The following is a 21,679-nucleotide window of genomic DNA, read 5'->3' as shown; positions in this document are numbered from 1 at the left end:
CTATAATAATAATAATAATAATAATAATAATAATAATACGAGTAATAATAGATATTTCCAACCAAAAAATGAAAGACCAAACTTCACATCTGAAGAATTATATAATAACAATTGCAATAATAACGACGAAGAAACAGAGGAAGTGATTGATTTTTGAATTAGAAGAGAATAACGATCAAACCTTAAATTTTCGAAAAGAGCCTCCGAAGAAAAATTAAAAATTGTCGAAATAAACATTCCAGCAAATAATCCATTGCCATATAATGAAATTTAAAATCCAAAATTAAAATTATTAATAGATAAAGGGAGTAATAAATCAATATTAAAACCGTCAATTGTTGAAAAGTATTATATATATATATATATATATATATATATATATATATATATATATATATATATATATATTGTAATTATTTATTTCTACCTCTATTATTGTTTTTATTTTTCTATTGTTGTCGCTAGCACGTTATTTGCCGGGCATGAAACTCATTTTCTCTTTGAGTTCTGGCATAAATAAATAACTTATGGATGTTTTTCCTTTTAACAAATCAATAAAAGTTTTATGTTAAATGTTAATTGTATTATTTTTAATTCAAATAAAGTTTAATAAAATGTAGTTGAGCACGCCTATGAGTCTAACCTGAAGTTAGCCGTTCCTCTAATTTGATAATTCTACACAGTTCTCTGTTATAAATCGACTCAGATGAATATTCTATTATTTAGATGTACAATATAAGGAAAATACTAAAAAATTATGTCAATTTTATATGATATAATCAAGAAGTTCTATTTCTGTGGAAGGATTACATATGATACATTGAACAAAATTTAATTATACTACACAATTCATATTATTTCTACGGAAAAGGAATCTTAACCTCACAAATAAGGAATTTTATCAATTGTCAACGTAAGTATAGGTAATATTCCTTTTTTTTATTATTTTATATTGTTACTATTATTATTATTGGCCAATAATACGTGAAGGAACTGACCTGAGATGATAATATCTTGCAATATCAGATCTAAAACTTGCATTTACTTCTGTGAATTGTCAGTAACAAATCTTCAACTCATTGGATTTTCTTCAGTCCAGATATTTATCTTCCATTCATCTTTAATAATTCGCAATTATTTTGTATTTTGATTCAAATTTAACTTCTATTTCTTATAACTTTGCACTCCCCATTCTCTTTTCTGCTGATACTCTTTTTCCAAAAAATGATCCTCCCTTTTTTTCCTTAGCAACCATATAATATGACTGACTAGACTTTTGCTCTTGTCTCCTCACAATGTCCTTCACTTTTCAAATACTTGTCAGTTCTTATATTTATGTTTTTAAATAAACTTTTATTTCATTAATAGTACAATAACGGCACAATAGATTTTATTTTATATGATTTTCATGACTTTTTTTATGGAATATTAGGCATAAACAATTAATTAGTTAATATTAATTAATTAATTAGTAAAAGAGTGTCAATTCAAAATTCTCACTTGACATTGGACTTACTGAAAAATTATTAAAATTTTTACCAGTAAATATATTAAACGGAGAAATTTTAGTAAATAAAACACACTTAGGAAAAGTCTATATACCGGAAACACTAACAGTAGCACAAAACGGCTATACTATAGTTGAAATAGTTAACGAAACATTTAAAACAATTTCTTTAACTTTGAATACACCTCTTAACGTTTATCCTTTTGAAGCTAGTCAATATGAAATTCATAATTTTAATTATTTAAAAGAAATCGAAAATATAAGTAGCGCAGAAAATAAAAAAGAATAATTTAATCAGCAAAATATAATCAACACAAAATAGATATAAGGATATTAATTCGAACCAATCATATGAATGAGGAAGAAAAAAATAATATCATTAAATTATGTAAAAAAATGTTCTGATATCTTTTTGAAGCCAGGAGATCCGCTAACTTTTACATCTAAAATAAAACGTTCGATAAAGACAATTGACGAGATTCCGGTACACGTAAAATCTTATAGATACCCATATATACATCAAGAAGAAGTTAATTTTATTAAAGAAGAATGTCCGGCATTAGAAGAAAAATATTATTGCAAAGAAATATTCAAGTTGAAAGACAATTGTACCATAGAATTGTTAAATGGACGTTCTCCTGAAAATTGTGTTGTTAGTGATATTAATCTTCAAGAAATTATATTAGAGCAAGTGACGAACAATGAACTTTTAGTGATTCCAAAGTTAGAGACTAAAATGATTTCCAAATATGTTTCGGACCGTTTTATATGAAATAAATAAAAATGCTAGAAATATAAAACCAATTCATGAAATTTATAATCCGCAAAGCCATGTATCAATAGGACTATTTACGATAATAATAATAATTTGTGTAATTTTAATAATATTATGGTTTTCACAGATCAAAAAAAAAACAAATGTGGAGTTACATTGAGAAAATTCCAGAAGATTCTTTAAATAAAACGCAATAAGATCAAATATCATAATCACTTTGTCAGCATTTATTTTATTATAAATAAGAATGTTGTAAATAACTTTTGAATGAACGAATTAGTTAATTCGCTTGAGAAATTAATTTTGTTCATTCAACTCTATAAAATTATTGTAATTTTGAGTTTAATGAAGTTTTTAAAAACATATTTTCGGCCATCGAAAATATAATTGGGGAATTAATTGATACATTTTCTTGTATTAAAAAAATACTCAGCAAGTCAATAAGCGAAGTCTGAACGAACAATTTTTTCAGACACGTTTTGGCGCTTTGTATTTGACGTTCAAATCGAAATCTACATTCTTCAACATAATCGAGCTTTACCTTCAATCCCTTTACAAAATTCTCGTAATATACAACCTTTAAGCCGACTTTACACTTATCGCGTTTTCACGTTTCAGACTATTTTCGTGCTGTTTCGCGAAAAATGAAACGAAATTCGAAACACTCTCTTTACGCTTTCGAAAGACGAAATGCATTTCTCTAAACTTATCGCGTTTCGCGTTCTTTTCGTTCTAAGACTCAGAATAAACTCATTTCTGACGCATTAACCAGTTTGAAATAAGTATTTGAATGGGAAACTACAGACGGGGCAAATGGTTGACAACCAGTTGGCAACCGGTTTAAAGAAAATCGACCTGTGGATTTGCTGGCAAGACAAGTTTTTCACTTCAACAGGTTAGTAATTCGTTCAAGCACAAGAATGTAAACCAGTTTATACTCGAGGATTCCAGATAAATTGACGTTTATGGTGTCTGTTCCAGGTAGGATTATGTTGGACAGTTTGGTAGTATCGGTAAAATAAAATAAACTCTGTGACTTTTCTTCTAAAGCTGTTTCTGGTCAACTTCGAATTGATATCTTCTGTATTGAGTCGGGCATCCTCAGAGTATGCTTGGGGGCCAAGCTCCAAATGTGCGAGCTTTATTCCAAAAATTTGTGACTTGACTTTCCTTAAGTTGTTGTAAAGCAAAATGAACGATTATTTACTTTTGAGTCAGTCAGGTTTCGATCACAATTGAGTCTGCTGTGTATGTAGAGACATTTTACTAACAGTTGACAAACAGTTGGTGACTTCAGTCACCTTTGAGTTTAGTTTCTTTTCAGTTATATTAATTGTAAAGTGGAAATATGTCACGACAGTTAATAGATCATTAGAATTCTAGTTGTAATATACAAATCGGTCTTTCATACATGCAACAATCCCCATACAATGAAAGGTACAACCTCCAATTTTTAAATTGAAAGTATAGGCTTGTGGTATATAGTTATATATATCTCTTTAAAAATATTATCGTTTTCAAGTTTATTGCCCGAGAATACATTAAGTTTTTCTATACATAAAATGTATAGAAAAACTTTGAGTGTCAATGAAGTATATTCACAAAAAGTTCCTTAAGAACGTCTTGGCAACATTCTATTTTCAAGTAAAATAGGCTTCTAACCTGGTTTCTTTCTTATATTGTTTTAAGTAATTGAAATCAAAAATTTTTGTTTTGAACACAAAGCTTTTCACATATTCATATAGAAAGAAATCTACTAAGGTAAGATAAGGTAATCGCGCTGGCATTCAATCGATCCTCGCCTTCCTTTCCACCGATCGGAAATATTGTATGGAGGTACCGTCGGACACTGAGTCGGTAATGTGATTGTGTTATATCTTGTGAAAACATATCGTATTCACTGGAACTTATGCCTAGCTTCGCGGCATAAAGGTGACACACTATGGAACTTTCGCCTGTCGGAGCAGATCGGTCCCGTTTGAAAATGCAAGCAGCGTGAACTCATTTGTGAGGTGAGTTTTCCGACGACATATTTTCACGTCGGCCGGGACTCTGCTACAGAGAAAATGTCTGCCATAGCTTTTCCGCTGCTGTTCATGACTTGAGAAAGAAATAGAAAAAAGAATCTCGCATGTACCTTACATAATTTTTCAGGTGGGTTTTTTCACTTTCGCTGGAGACTTGAGAACAGAAAAATCGTCTGCCAATGGTTTGCCGCTGATACTTACGGCTTAAATAACGTTTAGAGAAAATAATCTTGGGTGTACCTTATTTTTTCATTTCCTCAAATTTCCACGAAGTTCACGCAGCTCTCATTTTCAAACGGGACCGATCTGGTCAGACAGACGAAAGTTCCATAGTGTGTCACCTTTAGGCCGCGAAGTTATGCACTAACCTTTCATGTACTTTATAACATGCATTTTTTGTAGGTAGCTCTTGGACTATCTACCCGAATATGTTGGCTTCTCTCATACGCAAGTATCACAAATAATTTCATCACTAAGTGCGTTGCCAACTGCTTTGATTTATCTGCTTTACATGAACAAACTCGTGAAAACGCAGACAATTTTAAAAATTGAAACGCAAAAAGATTACATTTCATAAATACTTAATCAGTATTTATTTCAATATAAAAAGGAATTATTGTGAATACCATTTTAATGAATTTTGTTAAGTAATTCATGTAATGAATTTTGTTAATTTAATCGAGTGCATTCAACATTTGTAAAATTGTAGCTTTGTTTTTTTTCGTGAATAAAGTTTTTTAAAAATAAAATTTCGAAAGTAAAATTGGCACAGTCACAATAAGATTCATGCGGTCGTGTAATTTTACGCTCTATCGCGATATAAAAACTAGACTCCGTATTTTAATATGTAGTGCGAAGAGCTACGGGGGACAAGAAATAGGACTCAGTTTTCAAATAACTGTAAGTGCAAAGTTCCTTATTATCTTCTATTTTCCTCTTTCAACCCTATCCTTATCTATTATTGGAGTGAAGAAGAAATAATCCATTAATTATAAATATATTTATTTCTAAAATTGTTACTTGTTTTTTTTGTGAGTGAAGTTTTTATAAAAATAAAATTTCAAAAGTGAAATTTATAATTCGCGAGTGGCATAAATCACCGAGGGAAAAATAACTCATTATACGCTTTACTTTACTTTATCCACGATTAATAATTTTTCTTTAAGTTTTTTGTTGGAAAATTTAAACATAGAACATAGTTATCGAAAGTTCTTATATCACCATAATAATCAAGTGAAGTTTGACAAATATTGGGTACCTTATTTTACAATATGACGGAATTTATTCATAGTTATAAATAATCCCTGCTGTTAGTTCAAAATTCATATGCCATATTATATACTTCCCTTGACTTTTCCAGCAATAAATTTAATTAGGCAACTTAAGCATCTTCTCTAATTTCTGGTGGTGTTAAAGAAAATTCACTTTCAATTTATATATCCATTTTTAGCTGGTTTTTAAACATAATTTTACATAAAATTTTAAAACAATGAGAAATCTTAACACACAATAATGTCGCTGATAGCTCAGTGTTAATGTTCAATGCCTTCAAAAAGGTGGTCTCGGTTTCGAATCTGGTCTAGGAAAATTTACTTTTTTAAGTGGACAGAACTAAATTTGAAAATATATAGTAGTGCTTTACATGATAAACCGATTTTTTGTAACAAATAACATAATATAGCTAGATTAAGAAAGCATCTGACAGCAGTGATTAATGGATTCATTAAGCAGACGTATAATATGTACATTATACAACAATCTTGGATAAAACATTTTATCTCAATATATACCACTCCTCTATCGTTATGTTGCTCCATGCGAATCTTCCATTGTTCGAAACAGTGCAGGAAGTCTTTTTCTGTCAGTTCCTTCAGGACACACACCGCTTTTTCATTCACAGGATGAATCTCTTTCCTTCTAATGCAGGTTTGATTCGCCACACGTTATTACTTTTTCTAATAAGTTTCAGTCATTTTCAATCGCATTCAAAGTGTCAATACAAATATTTTGCGAGCTTCTTGGTATTCAAATATAAGAGTTTCAGGCACCAATTTTGCTAATATTTTCGCGTTAAAATTTGTATAGACATGATAAGCATCACATTTGAAAGAGTAGGCTTTTGGCTAAACAGCTGACAGTTATTCAACCTTTGGCGCATGCATATTTTTTCGGTAGCAGCATTAATCTAGTTACTTAATAATAACACCTCGTTTCACAAACCTTTATTTCCCATTTAAAAAATTTACGATTGTATCCGTCATTCGATGAGGTTAAGTACTTTACACTGTATAAAAAGCGTAGGATGAAGATTCGTTTATTTAAAAATTCGTAAATTATTCTAACAAATAAAGTTTAGTTACCAACAGGGGTTAATGACAGAACCATACATTTCTCAATTGAAAAATATCAGTAAAATATATTTTTTTTTGTTTTAGTTTTTTAAGTTGATTAATATCAAATACAAATTTTCTATAGCAGGGGTCTCCAAACTTTCCAACCTTAGGGCCAAACTGATTACTCCAGTAAATCCGAGGGCCAAAACCATATTATCATTGTTGCCGGTGGTAAAAAGTGAAATAGTCCACTGATAAAAAAAAATTCCGAAAAAGTACGCAACGTTTAAAAAAGGCTACAAATCGTACTAAAGTCCGCAAATCGACAACACTGCATATTATTAATTTTCCTGTCATTATCTGTAATTTCTAGATTAGTCTTAGAGTACGAACCATGAAGAGTAACGTGTCACGACATCTGGTGGACACAAGCGGAAATAGGTAGTACCTTCTATCGCTAACAGATTGCGCTAATAGCACGTACAGAATAATCTCGTTGGTTCGAGAAAGTTCTGGTGTCCTCCACTCACTTCTAGATGGCAGTAATTGGAATATATAAGAAGGCTAGTGGCGCAACCACAAGTCAGTTCCTATGACACTGTTGCGAAATAAAATAGTGCGTACCTTCTTAAAACGCCTTTGGGTATGTTTAAGTTTAAGACATCTTTGTAACAGTATTTTGATTTAAATTATTGCTTTTGTGTGTGATTTAGTAGTATGGAAAAGAAGCGAAAAATTGATAGTGAATGCAGAAAATTCAAAGATCAGTGGAACATTCAGTATTTCGTAATTGAATCTTGTAACAAGGCGCTATGTTTGATTTGCAATGAAAGCATAGCTGTTCTCAAAGAATATAACATTAAACGTCATTATGAAACAAAACATTTTCAAAATTACTCAGAATATACAGGAAGTTTGCGGACAGAAAAATTCGAAGAGTGGATTGAAATCGCAGCAATTTTCATTTACAAAACTCAAAACTGCTGTAGAGGCTGCAACTCGTGCCAGCTTTCGTGTGGCTCTTGAAATTGCCAAACGTGGAAAACCATTCACGATGGAGAAATGATCAAAGAGTGCATAATTGCAGTAGCTGAAGAAATGTGCCTTGAAAAGGTAAATTTATTAAAAACAGTCAGTATGTCAACAAACACTGTGGCTCGAAGGGTAGAAAACATCGCTGAAAATATATCCTCTCAACTGTTCGACAAAAATGGACATGTTCAGTGGTTTTCTTTGGGGCCTTGAATGAGTCAACGGATGTGTCAGATACTACTCAGGTGTTGATTTATATTCGAGGAGTAGATAAAAGCTATGAAGTGTATGAAGAACTTCTTGATATGTATAGTATTCATTGCACAACTACAGGTACAGATATTTTTAAAGGAGTTGAAATGGCCATTAATCAAAAGAACCTTCGATGGAAAAACTTGAAATGTATTACAACTGATGGAGGCAAAAGCATGAGTGGGAAAGATAAAGGAGTGGTCGCTCTTGTGTCAAAGGCAATTCCGACAATTTATTGAAGAGATTGGAGAAAATGACGTACCTTATCATACTGCCGTACGTTGGCTTAGTTGTGGGAAAGTCCTTCAGCCCTTTTTTGAACTTCGAGCAGTGATCGAAATTTTTTTGAATGAAAAGCATCGCCCTCTTACTGAATTACAAAACAACGCATGGCTGTGGAAGTTAGCATTTTATGTTGATTTGAAAAAAAAATGTGAAGGAACTTAATTTGAGATTGCAAGGAGAAAACCAGCATCTTCCTGATTTATACACTAATATCAAATCATTGCGGAAGAAATTGATACTGTTTCAATCACTACGAAGTAAATGTTTTTCACATTTTAAAACATGTGAAACTTTGAGTGCTTTGAAAATAAATTTTGATACTCGTTTCTCGGACTTTGATGCCATTGCGAATCAAATTAAGATTTTTCAGAATCTTTTTGATATTGACATTGAAACCCTATCCCGAAATTTCAAATGGAAATGATTGATCTACAGTGTGCAGTGATATAATTAAGAACAAATATCAAAACTCATCTTTATTGGAATTTTATAAGAGTCCTCTCTGACACAATTTGATAATTTGCATATATTTGCTCGTGGGCTGTTTTCTGTTTTTGGTACTACTGATTTGTGTGAGAAGACCTTCTCCAAAGTACACAAAAAATGTTTACAGATCTAAATTAACTGATGAGCATCTGAAATCTCTTTTAATAATTGGTACAAGTAAAATTAGTCCACAGCTGCTATTGTCAGTGGAAAATCTCAATTACATAAATCTCATTAGTATTTCATATGTCATTATGCTTGTTATAAGTTATGTTTTTATTTAAAATGTATAAAATGTTAGTTGGATTCATTTCAATAATTTGTTAGTTATCATATACTGAAGTTAAATTTTCTTTCTTTACTCATTACAATTCTGTGTTTCTTTATCGAACTTATCACAAAAACAATAACAATAAGCCTACAACAATGTTATGAGTAGTTAGCCCATGACTATATCAATGTAGATGTCATATTAATAATTATTCAACATTAAATTAGAATACTTCAATAATCTAAATTTAATTTGATATAAAAAATATGTTCTCTAAAAGGAGTTTTAAAGTATGCTAGCTCTCCGCGGGCCGTAGTTAGGAGACCCCTGTCCTATAGTATCTCCAATTTTATTAATTCATGTTCATGAACATGCCTAAAAAACACATTTCCTAGGTGCGATAAAAATAAGCTCGTGTGCAAATTTAATAGTTTTATTATTGTTCTTTTTAAATAATTTTATAAACATTTTTTTATTTTCAAGTTTACTGCGAGTTTTATGATGGCAGATATGGAAATATGCGACAATACCAAAATCATTTTTCAACATAGTCTCTTTCAGAGTCTATATACTTGGTCTAGCGATGATCTAACCTTTTTACCCTTCCTAGTAGTAGTTGTCTACTTTCTCATCAATATAGGCGTTTATGTATGCGATAAAGTCCTCGTCTGATGTAAATCTTTCCTTTTCAATACAGGAAAGTTTCTGGAGGGCAGATTTGGTGAATACGGTGGGTGGTCAAACAATTTGAAGTCGAATTCATGACTTAAGACATTGACACCAATTTTTCGGGCCAGGTTTGCCCAATACAATCCACTGTCGTGACGTTTTTCCGTTTTAGGAGGCTTGGTGAAGTTTTAGATGGATCGCTGGTTGTCAACTCCTCTTTCATGTGCGTAGGTGTGTGGCCTTTCAAAAACAAATTTAATTACATCTCGATACTCAATTTTTTTCTATTTTCAGAAAAATCTCAATAACGACTCACTTATACGATTGTCAAACAGAAGCTAAACGTCCAAAATGGCTAAAATTTTCGAAAGAATTTCTCAACGCATGGGCAAATAGTTTTCCCAACTTATATGAGAGAGCAAGCATGCTAACAAAAAGCAAAAACGATGTTTGCGTCACCTGCCATTGCAAAAGTCCTCAACAATAACACACGTATTGCTGATCGTGCACTTCGTCCATTTTACGGAATACCTAATCGACCCTCATAGCGACTAATTCGAATAAAAAAGATAATTTTCCAAGTAAGATCATTCTTTCTGATAATATGCATACCGTGAGACTCCGAACAGTGCGCACTGAATTAGCCGTATCCTCTGTAGAGGGAAGTATTGAAGAAGATCCAAATCAATAAATTCTCAGTAACTGGTGTTGACTCCTTTCACTTTATGCAAGATTTTATACTAAGTATCTTGGATTAAAAAGCTGTGCAGGAGTGGAGTCAAACAACCATTGTATTAGCCACAGAAGATTACTATTTCGTATTCAATTAGATGACGTTAATTTACTCATAAAAACTGTTGATGAGAGAATAATTTCATGTAATAGCCCAATTAACTGACTACCAAGATCGGGTGGTTTAACTCCATTGGATTATATCTTTGGGGTTATGTGAGGTATGTAGGTTAGTCGCCTACGTCGATGAACCAGACACAATTAAACACTTATTAATATTTATCGTCGAAATACGCCGGAAAGATTGTGACGTTTAGAGCAAAATTAACATTGTTTCTATTACGTTTGTTGGTGCACAATTTATGATAGACATTACAGTTTTACAGTTTTTTCCTTAAAGCGACAAGCGAACTCAAAGCTCTAGATGATACCAGTCTTTATAATATCTAAGTAATTAATGTTGTCAACAATATTCGATGCATTGACGTTTGCCGGCTATCAAGAACCTCTTACTTAGCAATATTTCCTACTATTCCATTGCTGAGAAATATCTTATCGCTTTTCTATCATTGTCTTTGACCGAAATAGGCTTCAGTGTGTTGAGATTTCTGGAACCTTTGGTAATATTCAGCGTGATCGGCAATACTCGACTTTTCAGTCCATTCATATTTTAAATGAGCTATGTGCTCTTTGAACCGTATATTAACAGATCTCTTAAGCTGTCCAACATACTCCCTGTCAAAATAATGATAGCTTATTTCATAGATACCATTTTTTTCCAAATCTGGTATTTTATACTTAAGATTACCCAACAATTGTTTTAATGTAATGCTTTATTTATAGACCAATTTTAAACATGTTAGAAATTTCTTCTAATCCTTTTGTATAAACAAGTTTGAAAGGTACCGAAGCAACTTTTTCTTGTTTTTCGTTTTGATTTAGGAAAAAGCTGGTTTCATATAGACATTAATAATTTTGAAAAATCAAAGAATTCGTTTGAAAATCAACGAATGCACAGAAGTAAATTTAGCTGGATTGCTAGAAAGTCGCCAGATTTATCCTTTACACTGAATTTTTTCCTTCACTTTCCGATTTCAATGTTATTTTTTCAAAAAATTATTACCTGCTTAGGTATTTTTTAGTAATTTATATTCACCCAGAACACAATGTTTAAGCTACTACTCACCATAATTACACCATCGTCTTCAGTGACTGAAGTTAAACTGTATTATTAAATAAACTTGATATTTAATGGATTTTATGTCAACTTATTTTGTTGAAAATGTTATTTGACGAAAAAAGTATGCCTAGACAATTAAAATATTTAAAAGTCGCAAGGAAAGCAAAAAACTAAGGTTTTAAAAATAACCTGACTATAAAGTATTATTTTATTTGGTAATAAGGGTTTCTTGCTCAAAGGGCGTAAGAGTCGCTACCCGATATGTATTAATAAATCAGTAAAAACTTCATTCTATGAAGGTTTCCTCAAAGTCAATTATCACCTTTATGAAAATAGTATATCATACGTTTAGAATCCAACGATTTGGACCACTGGCGAACCTTTATAATACGGACTAGTTTTTAAGAAATGCTGGATAAGGTTGACAAACCAGACCGCGATATTTTAGGTAAAAAAAAATGTTTGGACTTTAACATCGTTTAAACCAGTTATACTAATTCAGTTGTCAATAAAAAATCTTTCAATTCCTATCATAAAAAATAGTAAGATACTCGTTTACATACTTCACCTGCCTGTTTTTCTGCGAAGCCTACGGTGTCATTTTACCAGGGTAGAAACAGCTCCAATGCCAAGATTCTAAGAAGAGGGCACATACAAAATGTGGGACATTCGTTTGGTTTTATAACAGCGACAACGATTAATATTATTTCTGTTACTTTAAGAATACAGTATGAGTCCATAAAAAAGCACAAGCTATTTTTGTTTAATTTTCATAAAAAATTAATGAATGTAATTACTTAATCTATAAGGCATATGATATTTATTTCACGTTAAAGGCCCCTCCACACTCTCGCGAGAACGCAAGAAACATGTGAGAAATGCGAATGTGGAACCGATTCGCGTATTTTTCTCCATCTTTGCCGGATAACAGCGCGATAACGTGAGAACAGGCGAGAAGGTTTATCTACCAACACTCGCATGTTTCTCAGTAACGAGACTGTCAGCGATTTGAATGATTTTTCTCCACTTCTTTTTAATCATTCTTTTCTCTTTAATATATGCATAATTATAATATTTAAATGCGCATAACAATAAACTTGCCGCAGATAACGTCCATCGTTATCGAGCGGAGAACTGAAATGAGAACTTTGTGAGAGTGTGTACCCAAAAGAAGTTCTCACTACATACGCGAGAGTGGAGGGTCTATAAAAATAACAAGAAACTAAGAATTTTGATTCACACCAGTTTAACAAATATAGGAGTCAAAGTCAAATTTCAGACCATAACAACAAACATATTTGAAATTAATAGAGGTCAAAAGATATAGATAGGCTAGAAAGGTAAGTATGACAATTTGATTTGTTTATAAATTGAGGCAGACCAAAATATATGTATATAGGGAGAGAATACAATCAAGTAAATATCTATATTTAAACAAAAAGCAGGTGAATGCGGAGGATACTTTGCAATGAAATTTTAAAAATGGATTACGGTAGCCTGATTAAAATTTTGATAAGTCATTTTCCAGAGCACAAACCAAAAAACAAGTTAAAGCAAATAATTATTTTGGAAGTAGAAAAGCTTTGGTTTAATCTGGCTCTATTGAATTACATTTAGTAACTTTCCAATTACACAATTTGAGCACCCAATGGATCACATTTAATTATTAAATTAAATATCCATGAAAGCATTTCGAATATTACACTCTGGTCAGTGACCAATGAGCAATCCAGTTCTAATCTAATAGAGTTTAAAATTTAAAACTAAAGGTATACTCATCAGCGCTTCTTAGGGTCTGTAGAATGGATTGTTCTAAAGTTAAACGTACACACGCAAGCTATGCTTTTACATTAAAAGCACTAAAGTAACCCAAAGGGCTTAATCCTTTCAACTCTTCTTTCAAATATAGGAAAATTTATCATAAGATATTAAAAGCGCCGACAAAGATAGTTATTTTGATAGGAGATTCGCCAATTCTCGTAATGTTTCTAAAGAAACATAAGGCTTCTTCATCGAGCCCAATCTCTACTTCACCTGATAACTAGGGGTGGGCAGAATAATCGATTAATCGATATATATTTTTAAAAATAATCGGTAATCGATTAATCGAAAATAATATAAAAATATCGATAAGATAATCTTGAGGCCGTTAAAAAGTTTCGCGGCTATGGCATACACACTATTTTTCGTACAATCGTTAAAATAATCGAATAATATAATAATCAATTTAACGATAAAAAAATTTATTTTCTGAATAATTATTTCAACATAATTCAATATCAGAATCTTACATCCAAATATCTTCTGAAGGTTCATTATTTGGTTTGTTTTTATTGGGAATAAAACCAACCATAATGTCTTCTGTATGTTCCTAGTGGTATACTCGCTCTTTATCTTGTTTTTTGTGGGAATCAAACCACAATCGTTCTTTTGAAGCTTTATTTCCGATTTTAGAATAATCTAAAATTGATTATTTCCGAATAATCTAAAATTGATTATTTTCGATTAATCGATTATTTCCGATTTATCGTTTATTTTGGATTGATCGATTATTTTCGATTAATTGATTAATCGAAAATGATCGATTATTTTATATAATCGATTATATTTTTTGATAATTGCCCTACTGATATCCTTAATAATTACTTTGTGATTGTAGCCACAATTTATAAAATTCTATAACTCCTCATGATCCTCTTTCATATCTCCCTGATGCTAAATGCTATCTTACACAGTTTCTTCTTTATGCCCGTAGTTTCACCAGGTTTCGCAGGACAATTAATGACATCGATAATAAATACTCATCTGGAACTGATGGACTTACATGAAAAATGTTGTCGAGTCCGCCTGATTGCACATTTATACACCTTACAACTTTAATTAACGTTCCATTTCAAAAAATTGCACTTTTCCCAATAGCCATAAGACGGCTATAATTATACCTCTGCATAAAGGAGGAGATAAAAAGCAAGTATTTAATTATCACCTAATTGCACTCCTTCCTAAGTTATCTAAGATCATAGAAAGATTAGTCAAAGAGGCTTTTATCCTTTTTATTTAAATATAAAATACTTACTACCCATCAATTTAGGTTTTTAAGTAATAAATGCACCAATGATGCTATATTCTCCCTCTTTAATAATGTCTACTCTAACCTAAATAGCCATCACTAACACAATACCCAATAGAATATGGAGTGCCCCAAGGCTCAGTACTAGGCCCTATTTTGTTTCTTTTCTTCTGGTAAATAAGCATTAAATCATGACGACCGAAAGAACACGGTTGCCAGTGTTTACAAGATTTCTTGGTTTATTTTGTTGTCCACAGAATTGATGCTCTACTTTAGATACAAGCATAATAAAGCTTTAAAAATGGAAATTATTGAAATAAATTATTATACTGACTTTTGAAATAGTATAACATCATTACAAGTGACTACATCAACCAAAGTGATATTTGTGTGCCTTTATTATTTTGGTAGATGATAAAATTTTTTCATGTATACCATACAATTTTTCCTAAGAAATTTGGAACGTCATTTCATTTATGACTAAAACAGTTCCATTTTCTCTGTATTTCCACTTACAAGATAAAACCCATATAAAAATAGACAACGACGGAAATTAGGAATAATAAAAGTTCTTTATATCCTAAAATAAAAATTGTTGTAATATAAATATGAGAAGCCTTTGAACAAATTCCTGATAAAAAGTGCCAAATTTTGATGAGCATTCTGATAAAATAATAAAAAACGTTTATCCATATAACTGAGTCCACTCACATACTTTAACACAGTGAAAAATGACAGTGAGCCAAATTACCTTGTAAAAATTCACATAAATAGTAATAAAGTAATGCTTTTATAATAGTAATGCCTTAACATGCCTGCACCGCAGACATGCTCTCTAGATCCATAATCCATGTCTACATCTTCTTGCTTATTTCTCGCCACAACTTTCTATTTCCTGTTACTAACTCCTACTCTGCTTAGATCATCTTCTACCTCTTTTAACTATTTTGTCCTAAGCCTGCCGCGTCTTTCTCTACCACCGGGATCTCATAGCATCATATTGTATGTTATAGATTTTGTTTGTTCTTCCTCAACACATATACCCTAACCACTTAACTAGCTGAGACTTGATTTTTTTTACATCTTCGGCACTCATTTCGTCAATTATTTTTCTGTTCACTGTTATCCTATTTTCTATTTCTATTTCTATTTTCATAATTTTTCATATATTATTTATTAACGATCTTTAAACTGGTTCTAAAATATGATTATTTGAAAGAACCATTATTTATATTTATACATACATTTTTTAATATTAATACCAGTTGCTATTATTTCTGATCACATTTGTATTACATTTTTAGTTAAAATATTCTATCCATTCGTCCTTAAAACTCTATTTAACATTGGACCTTCTTACCACTTAATATGACCATCAATTGATTTTTTCAAACCAACATCTTTATCATATTTTTGCAACTTCCATACACAGTTAACAAAGCTACGTATTTCAATTTCAAGAGTTGTATAGTAGGAATTCCATAACTAACAGAAACGACAGCTATAAATCAATCAGTAGAAAAAAATCCCTCAGAGAAAGTCAAACCTCCAATTTTAATTGATTTTGAACCTTTGAAAATCATAATATTTACTTACCTTCCCAAACAACTCCAGAAGCAGTGGTTACTCTAACAACATTTCCAACTTGTCCAGTCGCTGTATGCATAAAATGTGGATTATTGTATACACCCTCTGATACCACAGATCTGGCAGGTCTAGGAGTCCTAAAAGTATAAGAAAGAAATGTCACTTAAGTTAGCAGAGCAATATGAGCAGACAGAAGAACCAGAAGCGGAAAATTGAGTGCTAATTAAGGGCCACATTACCAAATTTTCTGTTTTTGAGAAATTGGCTGTTCTGCTAACTTTAGAAAATAGTTAGCAGAGCAATGCAAGTTAAATGGGCAAAATCAATAGATAATTGAATTAGAATGCTTCCATGTTCAATAATAAATTAATTTTTTATTTATCATTTTTTCTGGATAATTAGTTTCTCTCAATGCAGTTTTTGCTTTTTGTATAGCTAAGCATCTAAATTCAGGATCTGGTAGTTGGATAGATCTATCAGTCAAACTTATTATTACTAATCATTTTTGTGACAGGATGACACAAATTGAAGTTTAAATATCTTGAGGACCAAGTTGATTTGGTATGGCAGTAATGCAATTATCTATATATCGAAAAAAGAATGGAATATTTATATCAAGTTTGCTTATGACAGTTTTTTTAAGATCTTCCATTACTAATTGTGTTATTACACTTGAAATGGAAGCTCCCATAGCACAACCATCAATTTTTTGTAAATTTCATTTTCAATTTGAAATATGTTGTTGTGAGTGTAACTTCTATAGCTTTTATGAATAAGTTTTGAGGTAATTCTGTATATTCTTTGATTTTGTCCCATTTGTTTATTAATATATTTTTCACAATGGTAATAGGAATATTTGTATATAAAGAAACCACATCTAAAGAAATTAAATACATATTCGTTAGGAATTTTTATACTTTTAATTTTTTCTTTGAATTCTCATTTGTTTTTGATATAGCATTTGTTTTTATATAAATTTTTTTTCAAATAATTAGATAATGGGGTAAGAGGAGTGAATACGTGAAACAATCAGTCAAAGGGGAATGTTAGGTTTGTACAGTTGTGGTAAACCATATATTTTAGTGGGCAAGGCATTGTGAATTTTAAATTTTTTTGCATCTGATGGTGAAATAAAAAGTTGTTCTTACCAAATTTTATTTCATATTTCATCAAATTTATATATTATTTATCAATTATAAGTCTTTTGATAATACTTCTAGTCAGAAGTGAAACGTCAAGGTGAGATAACATTCTATTAAAAAAATAAACCTAAGAGCTTAAGAAGTTTTAACAAAATATAATATTTTAAAAAAGACTGAAATAAGTCGAAACGTCAATTTTTATTTTTATTTTAAAAAATTATTAAAAAAAGCTGCAGCTAAATATAATTTATTATTCCGTTGATATTCTCCAATATGATCTTACAAATTTAAACTTATTTTCATGAATTTTACGTTATTTTTAATATCAACTTTATCTCTTTTGTATAAATGGAGATTTTTAAAATGATTTAAATTGGCATCTTCTTAATTACAAAGTTGAATCATATTTCAATTAGTGAAACATAATGAGGAAGTTGAAATATCGTAACAAACACTTTTGTACTCTCAGTTATGATACTCGTGAAGTGAAATGTAGCTAGAAACAGTTTGTTTTCCCTGAATAAAAATTTATATCCTACATCTTAACACCATATCCCATTCCTTCTCGCTCCCTCGAAATTAAATTTCTTATATTATTATAAGCATCCAATGTACGAGAGTTTTGATACAACCAAAGGAGTAAAATCACTTAAAAGGGAAATTCAAATGTCCCAGTGGACTTTCCACCATTCGTTTAGCTGTGTTGTATTTCTAAACCAGCAAAATAACACTTGGCAAAAGAAAATGCAACAAAATTTAAACAGTCTATATAATCGGAATTTTTGAACCAACTACTTAGAGCAACTGATATTCTTGAACTAATTACAAAGGTATAATTGAAAAGGTAACACTTGTATTTGGACAATTTTTTAATATTTTGTACTCACAGTATTGAATAACATAGCACATCAATAGAATACATTCTGTTTGTCTAAGCCTGCTTTTCCAAAATGTTTATTAACTCTCAATTAATTACTAAAGCTGGAAATATATAATAAAAAGAGTACTACATATGGTATTTTATTGGCTTGAGGTAGTGTTAATGTCCATGGTGTTCTCTATAGTAAGCATAGTTTGAGTTTTATTTTAATTATTTTTATAGATTCCATTTTCTTGGTGGAATTACTTTTTAGATCAATGAGAAAAAAATATACTGAGCCTTTTTATTGTTAAGTCTTTGTCAACTTGGTACTAAAATTGATTATTGTGGGGTTGTAGCAATTAAATACCAAAGTTTACTCTTTTTAATATATATCCCAGGTTTTCTAATAACTATGTATCCCTCATCACAGACTGAAATTGTGGCCATAAATATAAAATAAAAATATAAACATTGTGTAGGTGGAGAACAAATGAAACATTAATTAATTGAGAATCATAGTACGTAGTACTCGTATCAAGACATAGATGAGTTGCCAGTCTTCTGATAAACCAGCCATCTTCCATTTTGGCAGTAATGGTAGGTTTCTAAATTTCAGTTAACTGAGGAGGCATTAAGTACACTTGAATTACCTCACTGACAATGATAGTGAGATTAGGGAGGAGCTCTGATTTATGCAGGCAAAACATAAGTACTTATATGCTTCTTCAGTGAACAGAAGTGTAAAATGTCTACAACTAAATTTCTTTAACAGACTTTTGTATGAAATTTCAAGTTCAACTTAAAAGCACATAAACCACAAAGATATATTCACAAAAACAAATATTTCAATCAGAAACTTGATTTTTAATGATCATTTTCCTAATTTATCAATTATGAAATCATTAAATTATGGATCTAGCTTAGTAATTAGTTTAGATCACATATAACATCTAATTACTTATAAATGATTGGGATTTTCCATACTAAAAGACATGTACTAAAGATTTGATCATCAATATCATTAAATTGAAATAGCAGATTACACAGAAACTGTATTTAATAAATGTTAAAAATCCAGTCACAAATCAACTGAATATGTTATAATATTATCATATTTGTTTGGTGAACATGAGTAAACAAAAATTTGTAACTACTAATAATCTCTTGTCAAAAAGCAAGTAATGTGATTTATCAATTGTTTTTCTCCTAAATGGATAAGAGTTTTCATAAAACTTATCTCGAAAAATTTAACTAGTTACTAAATAGTTAAGACCTTTAGATATTTTTGGTTTTATACAACTTAACATACAAAAAAATGAGATTTCAACTACTATTAATATTGCTAATAAGTTAACATAGAGACAATGAACACTAATATAAATGAATTCCCTGATGAATTTCGGTATTTTATTTAATTAATTTCGAAGAGTCACACGATTCTGATATGAAATGAGTACAACGATTAATTGAATAAATGAAAAGTAGAGCAAATCAATGGGGTTGGAAAGATATCTCAACCACGAAAACTATGATTTAATTCAATTTGACTTAAAATTTATGTCGCGAATTTTTCTAATCATAATATCCACTAAATTATTGAATAAATTCTTTTTGTTATCAACTATTACTAACCTTACAGGGCCCCCTCGATTTTTCCTTTTGTTGTTCATATCACCGCTACCGTAGTGGCCGGGATCCCTGTTTCTCGTGGGCACCGGAATTTTGAAAAATTTTTAATAACACTCTAAAAAAGAACACGAGGTTTACGAAAAACCTTACAATTTTCTCTGTTCACGAACAAAGATTTTACAAATACAAAATGGCCTAGTGACGTAACCGAAGAACGCTTTTTTTGTTATGAGGATCACATTCGAGTGATTTTCCTTCTAAAACATTCAGACAACAATGCACTGTCTGATTGTAGTAATACCACTTGGAATACTTTAAATAAGTTATATATTTCTGACAACAAACAAATGTGTGACCAGCATTTGCAGGTAATGTCTGTCAAGACTGACAAGACAACATGCGATTGCGCGCGAGACGCCATTGAACTTTCGTTACATTTGTTTTGTGGCGGCAAATTTGTGAAAATTTAAATAATCGATAAACTTGAATATGCGTAAACTTTCCTATTGGAGCTTTGTCTTATTTTCTCAGTTATTCAACGATCTATTGTTTCTTCAAAAGTATATACCGTAAGTATTTTCAAAGTTTATATTTATTTATACACTTTTTCTATCACAAGGAGTAGTCAAAACAAACGGACCGAATAGATTTAAACCGGAAATATAAGTTACGTTTTTGAAGTGGTACCTTATTATTATGTTAACGCCTTTATTCTTTCTAGTTTATCATTGGCAAAACATAATTTTTTTAATTGTATAAATATATTGTCTATAAAAGTGGCCATTAAATGATTATATAAAATTTTTCTAATTTTCTGAAGTTTTTACCTAATTTCTGTTTCTTTCAAAGTATTACCCTATATTAACAACTATGATGATACATTTCAATTAATAACCTAGCACAGATACTAAACTGCATTCTATCAGAATCACAAATATTTTGCCGAAATTCTATTTTCACAATAATAAAAATAAAGAACTATCAGTAGAAATTATTAAAAGATACATTGAATTTTATAAAATAGGATTATAAATTTCACTCAAGGTCTTCTTTATCATTGATAAATTTTTCATTTTTACGTACAGGGTATATCACCATATATGGTGACCCCAGTGGACATGTTAGGTATATCAGAAACTAGCGTAATTTTTCTGAAAATTTGTATAACTGATGCTTCCGATGAGCTCATTTCAAAATATTTGTCTACGATTTTCGCTTATGCAGGAACTGGATTCCTTCTTTGTTTTTTAAATGGAACATAGTATGTTTGTTGCATTTTAAGGTAGTATGATAAATTTCATTGTAACTTTATTAAAAGTGTCGCATGTTTCAAGAATTCCGATTTTCAGTCCATTAAAAAAAATACAGATACATTAGGACAAAGAGAGCGGTCCACAGTTGGAATATTTGGAGATATTACAAAAATTTATGGGTTGGTTGGATTCTTATTTTTTAATATGAATCCAATGAAGTTGGAAAAATGAGTTAACAATTTTAAGTAAATTTTTTTCGAAAAATCACCAAATAAGTGTTAAGCTGATATTTATTCTCAACAACTAAATTTTTGGTTAATGGTTACAATTATCAAATTTTCAAAACAATTGTAATAATTTTTAACTATTCTTAGGACATAATATGTAATATTTTGACTAGAGTTATATTGAATTCTAGAATGCAATAATAAATGAGGTTAAAAAAAATTAGAAAACCGAAAGTCGTAGATACATGGAAATATTTTTACTCAAATGGCTTTCTTAGACATCTCCTATATATGTGTTAGGTGTAGGTATGAATAATTTTAAATTCTTGATAATTATCCATCTTTATCAATAATCACGTC

General features: G+C 30.5%; 2 protein-coding genes across 2 annotated transcripts in view; one reads left to right on the top strand and one right to left on the bottom strand.

The window, feature by feature from the left end:
* Positions 1-20,248, bottom strand: part of LOC130448125 (ataxin-2-like protein) — a 58,391-nt gene extending 38,143 nt beyond the window's left edge. Inside the window, exons 1-2 of the mRNA XM_056785342.1 lie at positions 19,843-20,248; positions 16,216-16,343 (exon numbers count right to left, since the gene is read on the bottom strand). Of these exons, the coding sequence (XP_056641320.1) occupies positions 16,216-16,343; positions 19,843-19,880 (166 nt within the window). The 5' untranslated portion in view covers positions 19,881-20,248. The remainder of the gene's footprint in view (positions 1-16,215; positions 16,344-19,842) is intronic.
* A 146-nt stretch (positions 20,249-20,394) lies between these two features.
* Positions 20,395-21,679, top strand: part of LOC130448122 (uncharacterized) — a 34,653-nt gene continuing 33,368 nt past the window's right edge. The window contains exon 1 of the mRNA XM_056785336.1: positions 20,395-20,408. The gene's annotated coding sequence lies outside the window, so the exon portion shown is untranslated. The remainder of the gene's footprint in view (positions 20,409-21,679) is intronic.

The sequence above is a fragment of the Diorhabda sublineata genome, chromosome 8, assembly GCF_026230105.1.
Source record: "Diorhabda sublineata isolate icDioSubl1.1 chromosome 8, icDioSubl1.1, whole genome shotgun sequence".
NCBI classification, from domain to species: Eukaryota; Metazoa; Arthropoda; class Insecta; order Coleoptera; family Chrysomelidae; genus Diorhabda; species Diorhabda sublineata.
This window is presented reverse-complemented; position numbering and strand designations above follow the sequence as displayed.